The sequence below is a fragment of the Mus musculus genome, chromosome 13 (genome assembly GCF_000001635.26).
Source record: "Mus musculus strain C57BL/6J chromosome 13, GRCm38.p6 C57BL/6J".
Taxonomy (NCBI): domain Eukaryota; kingdom Metazoa; phylum Chordata; class Mammalia; order Rodentia; family Muridae; genus Mus; species Mus musculus.
The window spans coordinates 73,694,912-73,710,349 of record NC_000079.6 but is presented as its reverse complement, the minus strand read 5'-3'; the positions used below and the strand labels follow the sequence as shown (position 1 = coordinate 73,710,349).

The following is a 15,438-nucleotide window of genomic DNA, read 5'->3' as shown; positions in this document are numbered from 1 at the left end:
CATAATAGCTAAGGATCGCAGTCAAGCCCTGGCCACTAGCAGCAAAGCAGCAGATGGCTCTGGGGCTGAGGTAGTGGGTGTGCTCAGGGAGGTACCGGTCATTCTGGCTCCCCTTCTTTTCTGCACAAGGCTGAGGGTCAGTGGGTGCTATAACTCGGAGACAAAATCAAGCTGCATCCTGAATTGTTTCCGCCAAGATCTCTAGTAAGAAACAGCTGGCTGGCAGTCATCCCTTACAGGTTGAATGCTTCCTTGCCAGGCCTGCGAGGTGAGTCAAGCAGGGCTCCATTGGAGGAGCCGCCTCCTAGTAACCAGAGCCTAGAGGCTCACAGTAAATTTCTGATGCTTTCAGCACCAAGGTCTTGTTCTTTCTGTTTCTCCTCCCCGTGTCTGTTTCTCCCTCTTCTCCCCTGTCTCCCCTCTCTCTGCACCCCACCCCCACCCACTTGTCGCAGAAAGGTTTCAGAGATGACAAAGGCAGGAGACACAAACAAAATGTGCAGAGATGACTTTAAGGGGTGAGGCTAATATCGTGGGCTTAACTGCGGGCTCAGAGTCAATACTGAGCTTAGCAGAGGCTGGTGCATCCGGAGTCTTGTGACTTCTGAGTGCTGCTCAGCAACTCTGGCCTCCAAACACAGCTCCCCTGTAAACAAACTGCTTCAGACAAAGGTTAATGACTGCCCATCACGAGCCTTCTTCTGATGGCTTTCCTCCATGGCCTTCCTCCAATTTAGCCCTTCCCACAGGCCCCACAGAGGAGGGCTCCGGAGAGCCATCAGAGTGGATCCTCCTCTGTGCCTCATGGCCCAGGCACTGGAGTTTTCAGAACGTTACTGCTTGGTCTTTGAGATGGGCATCCTGTTCCAGCTCCTCACCCAATTTCTGCCTCTGCTCTCATAAGAAAGACACAAGGTGGATATTGTTGGGGGCACCATAGCAGGGCTTCAAACTTCTCTCCCTGTTCACTCCTCAGTGCAGTCAAGAAGCCCCAGCCATTCACCTTGGTCAACACAGGCCTGGTGGCTGTTAGCCACAGAAGATGGGATGTTACTGTGTATGACTGTCCCTTAACAGTGTGAGTTTTGGCTCTCCCTCTATAGGTCACGAGAGCATGCCAAATGCCTTTCACACCTGCTGCTTATATCTGAGTAGAGGTATAAATGCTAGGTCCTTTAGGGACATTTAACCTTGGGATGGTGGTGTCCTTGAGACCTGCTTTGGTGGCACAGGGATCAATGGCCAAGCCTGGGTTCCATGACATTCTCCTCTCCCTGAAAGACTAGCCTCTCTGCAACTGTCCCCACCCAATAGAAGAAGTCATTCTTCATGGAGGAGGGTAAGGATGGGGAGAGTTGAGAAGAAACCCTGAGACAGCCAAGGTCAGGGTCAGGCATCCTTCCCAATGGTCCTTCTGCTTCCTAGCAACCTGATGGGAACTAGAGTGCCACACAAGTATCTCTGAGGGCCAGGAATGTTCACGATGTTGACCACTTGGGGACCAGCTCTTGGGCCTGGTGATGCAGAAGCACTGCTCATTGGTGAGACCGAGGCCATGTGGCTGACCACTTCTTCAGTTATGGTAACCAAGCAGATGTTACAGACTTCAGGATCCTGACCAGGGCCGGGTGGACATGCAGTCTGAAAGGGCATCATCTTTTGGACACAGAAGGCTTCTTGTTCTGTCAGGATGCTCAGAAAGAAGTTCCTGAAGGCTGGGTGAGACTGCCCTGCACAGCAGAAAACACTGTAAGGACTGTGGCTCAAAGCATGGGGTAGGGAAAATGCATAGTGTCTAATAAGCCATCATTGACTCTGGTAACTGTGAGTGCCTGTTACCAGGACTTTCCATCCCCCACTGTGCCTCATGAGCCTGCCCTTCTCACCCTTTGAAGAAGCTGGTAGATATGTGATTTCTTTGGTCAGCAGGATGGCTCATCCTTGCCCTTTCTCCTCAGTCATGATGCCAAAGTAGATATGAAGATACAGCTGTCCTAGGGTCACCCTGCAGGACACTTTCTGTGACTCATCAATACTTGTTGTTCTGCATCGTTGGGAGTGTTTGTAACTGCAGCCGTGGCCAAGCAGATGTTGAATAAAATGGTATCTTTGTGATTTGAACACAAAAATGTCTATAGTACTGATGGAAAGGAGCCATGTTCATCAGCTTTCCATCGTGACGAACACCAGAGATAAACAGCTTACAGGAGGAAAGATTTCAGGTTTCAGCTCATGGTCACTGGGCTCTGTTACTTTAGGCCTGCGGTGAGGCAGTATGTCATGGTGGAGCACCAATAACTCACCCTGTGACAGCAGCTGAGAAAGTGTGCGTTGGGGACATGTAGTGAGAATTTTGGTTTCTTTACAAACCTAGTTATGTTATGTGAATATGTTTCTGTTTTAACCCAGGGGTGGGATAAGAGGCTGCTTCACAGCAGTTCATTATGATTTGCCTCAGGCTCTAGCAGAGGTGTGGTTTTGTCAGCTGCAGATAGTGTGTGACATTTGGAATTCTGGGAACTTTTGAGAGGGTATAAATGCAAGGGCCCTGCCAGGGGCCAGGGGCATGCTCTGAGGAGGCTGCTGGTTCCTGCTATTGTGCTTTGTCAAGTGGTTGTGAGCAAAGAGACAACAAGAAGAAATTGGATATCCTGACAATGAAGATTGGACTTACCCCAAGGGACTCGATTGCCCTATTCAGTAGGAAGTAGTCTAAGGTCTACTCCTCATTTCCTTCTTTCTTTCCTACCTAGTAATAGGGGCTTGGAAGGGATTAGGGTGGAATAAGGGTTGGAATGGTGGGAGACATAAGAACCCAATAAAATAAAGAATCCCCCAAAAGACTAACTTATAGGGACAAGGTTCCATATCATGATGGTATTAGACTTTTATCCCTCTGAAACTATAAGTCCAAATAAACCATTCCTTCCATAACTTGTCTTGGTTATGGTGTTTTTATTGTAGCTATAGGAAAGTACGCGTGCTCACACACACTTACGCACGCATGCACACGCGCGCGCGCACACACACACACACACACACATCAGTGGTGGTCAGAAGACAACTTGTAGAAGTTCTCTCCTTCACCATGTGGGATGTGGGTTTCTGGGATTGAACTTGGTTTTCAGCCTGGCTGCAGATGCCTTTACCTGATGAGTTCTCCTGTTGGCCTTTAAATATACGTTTTTAAATTGAAGGAATTAGTTGGTTCGGTAGGGGAACAGAGGATGGAGAGAGAGAGAGAGAGAGAGAGAGAGAGAGAGAGGAATGGTATGTCTTTACTCCAGTAGTGGGAGGGAAACCCAGCTTTTTGCAGCAATATGGGCACAGATATTACTGTAGAGACATTTGACTTTAAGGAGTGACCTAGAAGACCCTCATAGCAACTAGGATAGTGGATAGGGTGGATGGTGGAGTCTTGAGATGTAAAAATTGATTTGTTATGAGCTGATCCCACCCAGGGGTATGAAAGGTACAGCCCTGGGCCAGTTGGGATCATCCTAGGAATGAAAGAGTGGCAGAACTCTGAAGGAACTGTGCAATCACATTAAGAGAATAGGGGGGGACAGTCTGCTTGTCTCCAAAATGTAGAAAGGAATCTCTTGGATAGGAATAGGAGTCTTGAGGAGCTGGAGTGCAAGTTGAGGGTTGGTAACTGGTGGAGAAAACACTCCAAATTGCCTGAAGATTATGAACATGGCCATGGGACCTGGACCATTAGACATCATGGTTCTTGATGAAGCTGTAAGGGTGGAGAGAGTATAAGGGTGGAGAGAGTATAAAGCCAAAGGACAGCTCAGGGGCCAGAGTGAAGGACTGACCACCTACACAGGGAACAGCCTCTCAGCAAGGCAGTCTGAAGAATGCAAGAAAAGACACAGGGTAACTCAGGACCTTGAAGATGTAAAGCCTTTCCTAAAGGATGGGTAGTTAGATTCATATTAAAAGCTCCTGTCCATCAGAAATGGAAAGGCAATAGCTGAGTATGTTGAAACATTTGTAAGGCACCAACTCCCCCCCTCCCCCCCACAAAAAAAAAGCTTCAAGAATGCATGGGAAAGGGTCACCATCCCTCAGGAAGTGGACTGGGAAGTGTTTTAGATTATGAGGGCTAAAAGGCCCAAAGTCAACAACTCAATGTCATAGGCCACCATGGAACAACAATAGAACCCATGATTAATATGGGCTTCTGTGAAAATATAAGGGCAGGATCCTATGCGGGAGAGACACTGAACATGAGAGGACCCATGCAGCCCTGGAGTGTCTGAGGACTGGTCCTTTGTTCTTAAAAATGTTTTAGCAGCACTTTTTGATAAAATCTCAGCATGTAGCCCAGGCTGGCCTTAGATTCTCAATCTTCCCACTCTGCCTCCCAGGTATTGGGACTATAGGCGTGTATCTTTATGCTAGATTTAACTTGCCCCAGTGTTAGAAATCAAAACCAGGCTTGTGCACCCTCCTGAGCTACCCCCAGCTCCGGCAGCATCTTACAAGGCTTTTAAGACTTGGGAGGCAGTGATGCTCCCATGGATGTGTGGCTGGGAAAAAAAAATAAAACCAGATAGGAATGGGCTAAGAGGCAGTGGTGGCTTTGGCACAATGAAGACGAACATAACTGCTCCTGGCTACAGAGTAATAGAATGGTGGACAGCTACAGCATGTCCTCCAGGAACACTGCAGCCAGGATCAGCATGGACAGTATTACCTCTACTCTCATTTGACTTCATCATAGTGCTAAGAGTTGAAAGCACACAGTCTGCATGGAGCCATCAAGATGCCCAAGACCCTAAAAAACAAAGTCTCAGGAGGAGGGGGCCAAATGCCTGGGAGAGAGCAGGAGCTTTGGGATGTTCTGGATCTTGACCTGAGTGGTAGTTACATGAATCTATCAACATCACAAAGAGTCATCCACTTGAAAAAAAATATGTTTGCGCTAACCAGCTTTCTGTCACATTAACAGACACCTCCGATGATCCACTTACAAGGAAGAAAGCTTTGTTTAGCCTCATAACTGTGGAGGCTTAAGTCCATGGCTAGCCTGTTGCTCTTCAGCCAAAGTAGCATATCATGACAGTCTCATACAGTAGAGCAAAACCCCCTATATCATGGCCAAGAATGAAAAGAAAAATAAAAAAAAGAGACCAGGCTCCCAATTTCCCCTTTAAGGTGACATTCCCAAGACCCAGTCCCATCGCTTTCAACACTGCCACCTCAAGCATCAAGCTGCAGCATGTGGCCTGTGGGAAATGCTCTGGGCACACACTATAGCAACGGGCATTTCTGGGCACACACTATAGCAACGGGCATTTCTGGGCACACACTATAGCAACGGGCATTTCTGGGCACACACTATAGCAACGGGCATTTCTGGGCACACACTATAGCAACAGGCATTTCTGGGCACACACTATAGCAACAGGCATTTCAACACAGCACCATAGTCAGATGAGCTGCATTCAGGAAGTTTTGGTAAAAGAGTTGTGAGTACCCAGTACACTAAGAGCTCTCCGTGTCACAACTCAGGACATGGTACTTGGAGGAAAAACTAAGTAAAAGTGCAAATGTAAAACTGTCTGGGAATTTAAAGTCAATTAATCTATTTGAAAAAAAATCAATGAAAGGAAAATTCTCAAGCTACGATGTTAAGTGAAAGCCAGATATAGATACTGGGACTTCGGAGGTAAGCAAGGACAGATGGAGGGATGGACAGATGGAAGGGTACGTGTTCTGCATATTCAACTGTGAACTAAGGGGCAAAGAGGAATCACGGTGTCTTTTCCAGCATGGAACTGGCAACACCTGTCTTCTCAATATAGTGGGTTGCATTTATAGTAAAAACTGTTCCTGAGAGAATGAACTAGTCATCTGCTCCCAGATGCTGGCATAGGGCCACCAGTTGGGTGGGCTGTGTGTGGATACAGACCCATCAGTGTGTGTGGAATCCATTCTGCAGGACCCTGTCCTGTTTGTCCTGATTACCTCCTCAGCTCAGGTGCTAAGTGAGGCTTCCTCCTTTTCTGATCATTGAGATTTGAGGACTGGGTCAACAATATCTTCTGCAAGTTTTAATCTTTTTTTAAAAAATTATTATTTTCACATGCTGCTTTAGTAAAAGCAAAAGGTTCACATAGCCACTCCACCCTCTCTCACTTGCTGTCCTGAACTGTCCTAGATTCTGAAAGGAAACTTGCCTGTCTGGAAGGCCCTGTGTGGCCAGTCTCCTGAGGTTCTACTGAGCTGCTCCTGTGTACGTGTTGAGAAAGGAGAGGTTAAAACTTGGATAGATTATCTGGGGGCTGGATATGTGGTTCTCTGTCCACATGAATTCTTCCACTAGAAAGAGACACACGGATCTGGATTCAACAGCCTTAGGCACCAGCAATTTGCCTAGAACCTGTAAGCTATGTAGTCAAGGAAGGAAATAGCACTGTGCAAAAAGAGAGACTTAGATGGGTCTTCAAGTGGGGTGAGGACTAAGAGTCAGGCAGGTAGCACCCTGCTGATCACCTGGAGGCTGGTGGTCTCTGCCAATAGTGACATCAGAGCATTCTGAAGAGGAAGCAGGATCTTGTAATATCTGGACAATATCTGGACATGAAAATGCTGTTCTGGGCTGCTCTACAACTGAAGAGCTGAGGTCACAGAAGGCCTTTTCTGTTGAGAGCCGACTCTTAGCAGAAAGCCGCTATCATCTCTGCAGCCATCTCGGGCTATTTACTTACAGGTGGTACTTTTCCACTCTGACGAGACTTATCTTCCTAGCATGATGTTTTTGCAAGAAGCCCACCACAGCTGAACACACTCTGATAACATCTTGTTTTTCTCCTATACATCCTGGACCTGTGGTTAAGTGTCTCCAGCTGCACTCCCCAGAGAGTGTATATATACCCATAGTTGCCTTCTAATAAACGAGACTTGAGACTTGATCAGACAGACTGTCTTGTTTCTATTTTTTTAGTCTCTTGCCCCTACGTCCCTACTCTCTCTCTTGCAGACCCCATTGACTGACCTGTGGACCGGGTCATTTTTCTGCTCGTACAAAAAAGCAGGGATACCATGAGGCCCTTAATGGTGGCATCACAGAGGGTGGCATCTGCCTGAGCCTCACTCCATGCTGAGCCATGAGGCAAGATCCACAGATGGAAAAAGGATTGGCTCTGACCTTAGAGAGCTGCCTCTGCCCTCATCTGCCTACTTAGGTTCTAAGGCAGGGGAGACACCTGGCATCACACCTTCAGTGGATAAGGCACATGCAGAAGACATAGGTGGTAATGATAGGACCCCATAGAGCTTATAGTAAAATCCCCATCTGGACCCCAGTCCTGAATCGCAGCCCCACCCATCCACTCAGTCTGGGCACCAGTCTTGCAGTGAGAGTCATTTCCGCCATTTTCTCAGGAAATGACAGGCATTAGACAGTTTGTGTACAATTCACCCACAGGATGTAAGGTCTCTGCACTGATTGTGTAGGCTGTTGCCCAGGAGACATCGGCCCATAACCCAGTTTCTCTATCTCATTTCTTTTGTGGGAGGGTCTAGAGGATTTGAGGGGGGGAAAAAGTGCGGTCTTCTTAGCTAGGCTTGCATAGATAGAGTCCTCTCTACCACCCCCATAGGCCTCACACTGTGTCTCTAGAGCAGGTCTGGGTCCTTAATTTAGTCTACTTGCTGGTCTTCTGGGCCAGGCTACATCTCCTTCCCAGTCCACACTGTCCTTCCTTCCATATTCTCAGGTCCCACCACCTGGCCTGGTTCCTTCCTTTCTGTCTCTGTTTCTATCTCTATCTCCTTATGCCTTTCTGTCTCTCTCTGTCTCTCAGTCTCTGTCTTTATTTCTGTCTCTTTTTCTATCTCTGTCTCTATTTTTGTCTCTGTTTTTCCTCTGCCTGTGTTTGAGCTTCTTTCTGGCTCTGCACTGCTGTCTTTGGTGCCTTTATCTATTTATCCGTGTATCTCTCTTGGTCTCTGTCCCTCTCCTGCCCCTGTCTCTGTGGGTCTTTTGGGGGTCATATCTCTATAATGGTGTCTGTTTCTTTGTCCCTGTTCGTTCTCTCTCTCTCTCTCTCTCTCTCTCTCTCTGTCATCTCTTTGTGTCTTTCTGTTTCTTCCTTCATATCTCTATCCCTCTATCTTTCTGAATCTTTCCCTATCTCTAGTTTTGTGTCTCCTCCTCTCTGTCTTTGTATCTCAGGGTCCTTCTTCACCTTCTCCTTCACATTCTGTAGGCAGGATATTTCGAATGTAAACTTCATCTTGCCCCTGGCCTCCACCCTACTAGTTTCCCAGTGTGTTTGGTCAAAGGTCAGGCCCCTGCACTTGCTCTACCCTGAGTGATGCCCTCCCTTCATCTCTGCTATTCAGGGATATCAGCAGGAACTAATGTAGGGGAAACGGACAAATTTGGGCTTTAGGGGTGTTAGCATCTAGTGGTGTTTTGATCACTGATGAAATAAATAACCAGAGACAGAATTTAAAAAGTGTATCTATCATCATTTAAAAAAGAGAGAGCACAATGAAAAGGAAGAGGAAAAAGACAACAGAACACTAAAAGTCCTGTGAATTCTAGGAAGGTCACGTGTGCCAAGGACATGATGTAGGGGAGGTTGGGTCAGTAGAGTCCAGGAAGGGCCCCCTGGAGAGCTGACCCTTGAGGCTGGACCAAGGTAGGTGGGAGGGGAATTTGAGAAAGGGGATAGGGTAACATCCTTGGCCCTTGAGAAGCTCAGGATAGTTCCCAGGGGTAGGGAGTCATGGGGTAGGCAGGAGAGGCAGAGGGGAAGGGCTCAGAACAGAGGGCATGCCCCACCTAAGTCCTACCCTGCAATGTTTGCACGAAACGAACACTATCTCTGTTTCTGGTCTTAGTTTAGACATAACCCTTGGTAGCCTTTTCTTGGACTTCTAGCTTCGAAGGCTGAGTAAGGCCCTTTACCCCAGCCTTTCCTGGCAACCGGTGGCCCTCCCTGATGTCATGCTGGCTTCTCTGTATCTCCCATCTGGTCACTCTGCCAGTGGCAAGACTTCATCATCGTAGCTGCCTGGCATTGGCACAGTCTCCTCACCCCTTAAGTGCTCCCTGGAAGAACAAATACTACAGGGAGCTAGAAGCTGGGGGTAGCCAGAGGTCGTCCGAGGGACACTTAGAGCACGGAGCTGTGCCTGGAAGAACCCAAGCCATACTGTGGCACTTTGTGTGAGCAGCAATTAGGGAACAGGGCTTCAGCCACCTTTAGGAATAATGGTGTTGTTCAGCTTCCTATGGGTGAAACAGATTTCTGGGAGCTCCAATAGTCTAGGGAGAATCAGTATCCTGCTGGTCTGTACAGGACATCAACAGACACCATCTATTTGATCTATTTGCTGGAGATGCCTCCCTTTCTCCTGAGGAGTGGTCTGAACTGTCCCCCTCCACGCCCAACCCTGGCCTATGTCTGGGTTTGTGCAGGAGGAGGGGTGCCCAGGCCTTCAGCAGGATCTCCTGTCCGTGAATGGAGGGGGTGGCTTAGCTGGTTAGGCTGGGTGCCTCTGCAGATAAGGCATTAACAGTTCTGCAGGACGCGCCCTGAGGATCTGCTGACGCCTCCTTTCGGCCCAGGTGCTTGGGTTGAGGTGCCAAAGGTTCTCTATAAAGAGCCGGAGCTCCTGGACACAACCACTTGCCCTTTGGCTGCCGAGCTGCCCGAGTGTGCCAGGCCCGGCCCAGCCCAGCGACCACCATGGTGAGGCTTGTGCTGCCCAACCCTGGCCTAGAGGAGCGGATTCCATCTCTGGATGAGTTAGAGGTCATTGAAAAGGAAGAGGCCGGCTCCAGGCCCAAATGGGACAACAAGGCCCAGTACATGCTCACCTGTGTGGGCTTTTGTGTGGGGCTGGGCAACGTGTGGCGCTTCCCCTACCTATGCCAGAGCCATGGAGGAGGTAGGACCCGGGACCCTGGTCGGTGGGTGAGGTATGGGTGGAAGCTATAGCACTCCTGCTTCCAAGAGTAAGCAACACAGACCAAGGACATGGATGGATGTTCCTCAGGATTCAGTATTGAAGAGGGTCACAGGTAGGGAAGGAAGATGTAGGGTAATAGTCTCTAAAGTTGTTGCCGAGGGACATGTGTTCTACTCTTGCCCATGTGAATGAGGTGGTCTATGTGGGGCTGCAGAAAAACCTCCCCCTGGAGATGCGGATGGTACAGGTAGTCCCCTGACATCCCTCCCTGAGAGCAGAACACTCACCTAGGCCCACTTTGAAGGTGGGTACTGCATGATCCTGTTGGAAGAGGGAAAGTTGGTTCTCAAGGGTGATCCTCAGAGGACAGGGCATGGATAGAGCCGGTCTTGTTGAACTCCTGACTGGCCTTGGACCAGCATGCGTAGAGAGGAGCTGCCGCACTCGGTGACTCACGAGCCTCAGCTCATGTGGCAGCCTTTAAGAGAACCTTGGCTTTCCCAGTGAGGCCCCATGTCTCCCCAGCGGCACCCCCTCTTCAGAGAGCCCCAGGCTCTGACCCTTGTTCCACTAAAGGGATTCTGCAACACACATCCAGGTGACTCAGGAGGACACAGCTGGGGCACAGAAGTCACAGGCATAGCTGCCCCACAGGTTCCTACATTAAAGAGACAACATCTTCCAGTTGATACTAAGCCCTCATGCATGTACTTGCACATTCACACAACACTCATACATACTAGCAAACACCATCACAGACAGCCGTGTGTGTGTGTGTGTGTGTGTGTGTGTGTGTGTGTGTGACTTCTGCCTTTGCCTCCTCACCTTGAGCCTAGGCTCTGTCTTCTTAATGTGGAGCTGCCAATGGAGGTCTGGGCAGGCCTGACTGCTGTAGGAACTGGCTCTGCTGGGCCTGGGTGTGCCACAGGTGCAGTTGTATGGGTTCCAGACATTCTCCTCTTAATCGGGGTTCTCTGACTCAGGTTTCTTTACTTCCAGTTTGTGCAGTCACACACACTGGCATTGTGATGGGATTGTGATGATTGTCACAGCTAAGCTGAAATGGCCACTGTGTTGCTGTGTAGATGTGTAGGTTGGCTATTTATGATGACGCTGCCAGTGCATTTCACTTAGACCAGGCTCCACAGCAAGTGAGGGAACTGACAGTCCCAGGCATTGCTGCCCGAGTGACCTCACCTAGAGCCCAGGTGATTTCAACAGAATTGGCCCAAGGCTTTCCAACCTCCTGTTCTCGGATCCTCTCTACTTTCTGAGGACCACATTTGGTTGCAGACACTCCCACAGCAAACAGACTCTGGCCTTCTTCCCACTTCCACCCAGGCAGGGCACCCTTAGGCTCTCCTGTACTACCCTGATGTGGAGGATCTTTGTAGGGTGTGGATGTGTCAAATGGATGGAGGGTTAGAGGCAAGGAGCAGATATGTCAGGTCATTCCTGTGCCCAGGAGAGAAGGGCTAGGCCACAAACAACTGTTCAGGATTTCCACAAAAGAGCTGTGTCTATAGTTCAGGCTTCAGTGGGAATCTGCTGGAGATTCCCAGCACCTGAGATCACGACTGTGCCTGGGGTGCTGGGCTCACAATGAGCCACTCTAAGCCAACAATGCACTGGGGACCGTGGGGTGCGGCACCGTCCCTGTAGGTGTGTGGTGCAGTGGTCTGTGGATCAGGCAGTACTGCAGACTTCTGGGCCAACTCTGGGAAGACAGTGGGGCGAGGGCAGTGAGGGCTTTGGCCATAGCCTTGGTCCCTTGGGCACACTGTTCTGAGCCTTGACTTTCTGAGAGGCCCTGGGCTTGGGTTTTAGAGGGACAGCCTAGGTAAAGTGAGGAGAACACCTCTTGAAGGAGCCACATGTCTTTGGGTCACTCTGGCCTGTATTGACACCCTTAACACACACACACACACACACACACACACACACACACACACACACACACACACTCGGGAGAGGGAGAGGGAGAGGGAGAGGGAGAGGGAGAGGGAGAGGGAGAGGGAACATCACCCAGAAGGAAGGAAAATTTATGTTTGGGTCAGGTGAAGTCAGGAGAGCAGGACCCAGAGATGGTCCTCCTGACCTGAGGGTTGGCTTCTTGATTTAATGACTTTTTTTTTTTTCAAGACAGGGTTTCTCTGTATAGCCCTGGCTGTCCTAGAACTCACTTTGTAGACCAGGGTGGCCTCGAACTCAGAACTCCACCTGCCTCTGCCTCTGCCTCCTGAGTGCTGGGATTAAAGGTGGGCGCCACGATGCCCGGCGCTTTAATGACTTCTTAGAAACAGTTTGCTGGGCGTGGTGGCGCACGACTTTAATCCCAGCAGTTGGGAGGCAGAGGCAGGCGGATTTCTGAGTTCGAGGCCAGCCTGGTCTACAGAGTGAGTTCCAGGACAGCCAAGGCTACACAGAGAAACCCTGTCTCAAAAAAAAAAAAAAAAAAAAAAAAAAGAAACAGTTCTATTGCAAGGTAGATTTGTTGTTCTGGACTGAGCCTCTGGACCCTGGCAGAGAAAGCCTGCAGGTGAGGCTGCTGCCCTCATCTAGTCTTCAGAGGAACCTTAAGTAGATGGAGAGGACTGAGGGCACCCCACAGGCTCTTGGAGAGGGGACAAGAGACTATTGATAGACAAGGACAATGGAGCTGGGTGGTGTCCCTGGGGATCCAAGACTCTTAGATATTCTGCCCTTTGATAGCTCTTGGGTTTGTCAACTACACATATTCCCAGTGTATCGTGGACCAGACATGAGAAGCAGGCAGCCCTGGTTCCTCTGTCGCTTTACTCTGGGGAACTCAGACTGTCCACCAAAAATTATATAAGCCTGTCACCAACTCCCATGGTGATCCTGGGTGAAATGGGCTTGCTTCAAGCCCTTTTCCTGAGAACTGTACTCAAAGGTAGTGTAGACACAGAGCAGTCCAAGATCAGCCTCTTAGGTCAACCTGGTTCTGGCATTCTCACCTGTGAAATGGAAAGAATGTGACGGGAGATATTGAGGGTGGCTCCAACAGCAGTGGCATTCAGCTGGCCCCTTATCCCACTTTCTCACACATGGAAGTTACCATATCTACCCAGGATACTCAAGAGCCTGCATGGGTACAGCATATCACAGTAGGCATCTGTCCTGGACATGGTTGTCCATATATGTCCTGGGCCTGGCTACAAGCCTTAGGACACTGGGAAACCCACCTTTCCTCTGTGTCCAAGCAACAACAGCACTTGTGGTTAAAGTGGATGCCATGGGTGCCTGGCGAGTCACTGCCTTCCCTCAAGGATCAGGTTACCCCCCACGGAAGGTTTCTAACCTTTTCCATCCATCCGCTCTACAGCCCCAGAGTGAGTCCACCACCCCCTGTCTAGACCTGGTTACCTGTGTACAGTGATATGCAGGTGTGTTTAGCACACACCCTTGCTGGAAAGAGGAGAGGATAGACCTCTCTCCACCTCAAGCACTTGCCTTCTGTCTCTTGGCTCCTCTGTTGCTTTCCCATCTCTCCCCTTACTCCTACTTTTCCAACCATGATTCAAAGACAGAACTGGTTTTATTCAAGCTGCACACTCCATTTCCCTTCAGCCCCACTTTGCCACTATCTCCCCGCTCTGGTGCTTCTCTTCTGTGTAAACAGCAAATGCCGAGGACTCTGGGCAGCATGAAAGGCCTTATCTCTGGGAACCTTTGGACATTAGTCCTTGGTACTCCATCCTGGAGCTCCAGTGTCGCTGTGGCCAATACCTGAACCCTGTTCTGCTGCCCCCACACCCTGTGGAAAGGTGGGACAATGGCTCAGAGATGAAGACCCCTATCCAGGGCTGGCATCCTGCCAGCTTCTACAGAAGCCCAGGTCTTGCACTAAGTTTGCCATTTGGGCACCACTGCAGCTGACGTACCCCCATGTGACTGGCTCCCCTATATGGGGCACAACAAGAACTGGCCTACCGTCTTTGGTTCACTTACTTGGTCCACCCCATGGACCCAAGGACCTTTAGAGAAATGAGAATATCTCTCTATACTTTCCTCCATACCTTTGTCTCTTCTTTTGTCTGCTTCTCCTGGTCTGGCTTTCTGTTTTTTTTTTTTTTTTCTTGTCTCTCCTCTCTGTCTCTGATTCTCCATGTCTCTCTGTCTCTGATCTCTCTCTCTCTCTTCCCTTGTTTCTTTCTGTTTTTTCTTGCCTCTCTGTCTGCCCCAGTCTCTTTGTTTGTATACCTTTTCATCTATCCCCCATCCTACTTGTCCTTCTCTATCTTAGGTCAGTGATTCCTAAGTATTAAAGAGAGTCAAGGCATTGGCTGGACCTGTACACTCCCAATGCCAGGCTGCTCTTGAGTCTGGGTTCTTAGGACTTGGCTTCAGCTTGTGCTTTGCTTCACTGAGCCTCACTGAGACCTCCAACAGAAACAACAGAAACAGTGGCAGCTCTCTGCTGCACTTCTCTGCCTATGTTTTTCTAAAAAGATGGACTACTGTGATGATGTTAGGAGTAAACACCCATGAAAATTCTCCTAAGCATTGTGATCGCCCCAAAGCTCATGCCAGCTCTTTCTTTCAGCAGTAGCCTGGTGCTGGCTTTCCTACAAGACACATGTGGGGATGGAACCAGGCCTTCTTGGAAGCAGTACTTCCCACAGGGCAGCACAGGTTTATCCTTATTTTAAAATAGCTCCCAAGTACTTAATCTTTCAGTCTTCCCATTGTCATGGCAGCTTCTCTGGGATAGGTCATCTTCTGTCTAGTTCTACCCCAGCACTGGGCTACAACTGTTTCCAAATGCCCACAGGGCAGCATACTTCAAAGGTTATTTTTAAAAAAGATTTATTTATGTATTTATTTAATGTATATGAGTACACTGTAGCTGTACTGATGGTTGTGAGTCATCATGCGGTTGCTGGGATTTGACTCAGGACCTTTGGAAGAGCAATCAGTGCTCTTAACCACTGAGCCATCTCTCCAGCCCCAAAGGTTAATTCTTAATGCTCGAAACCCGAGGCCAAATGTGATAGCTAGAGTGTCTCTCAGAGGAGAGGGAGTTGATATGGGTAAGATTGCCACTGTAGGTATAGAGAGAGCTTCATGTGTTTTCTGCCTTCAGCACCCATGTGTGAGAAAACATGCATTGTAAAATGTACCTCTTGGCTATTTTTAAGTGTGTTCTTAAGGCTGTACAGTATGACCGTGGTCCATATCTCTAACTCTCATCCTCTCCAACTGAAACTGTCACCAATTATCACCACCCCACATTGCTTCCTGCTCCTGCAACCTCCACTCTATGGTTTCCATGAATATGTTGTATCCAGGGACTTGTTCAGTAGGCTATTTGGACTTTTGGTGACTGGATTTTTGCCTAACTTAACCAAATCCTCCATTTTCTTCCTTCTGTTAAAATCCCACTGTATGGGATAGACTGTGGTGTGTGTTCATCCACTCAGCTACTGAACACAGGCGTCAAACACCTCATTGAGGCTCTGCTCTCAATTCTCTTGG

General features: G+C 49.0%; 1 protein-coding gene and 1 long non-coding RNA gene across 2 annotated transcripts in view; one reads left to right on the top strand and one right to left on the bottom strand.

Moving 5' to 3' along the window:
• Positions 1-499: 499 nt before the first annotated feature.
• Positions 500-10,395, bottom strand: Slc6a19os (solute carrier family 6 (neurotransmitter transporter), member 19, opposite strand). Its single transcript, NR_168890.1, has 2 exons — positions 10,227-10,395; positions 500-1,730 (listed from the first exon to the last, which is right to left on the bottom strand). It is a non-coding gene; the product is annotated as a solute carrier family 6 (neurotransmitter transporter), member 19, opposite strand (long non-coding RNA).
• The window catches only part of Slc6a19 (solute carrier family 6 (neurotransmitter transporter), member 19), a 21,036-nt gene continuing 15,167 nt past the window's right edge, over positions 9,570-15,438 (top strand). The window contains exon 1 of the mRNA NM_028878.4: positions 9,570-9,918. Coding sequence (NP_083154.1) covers positions 9,717-9,918 — 202 coding nt within the window. The 5' untranslated portion in view covers positions 9,570-9,716. The remainder of the gene's footprint in view (positions 9,919-15,438) is intronic.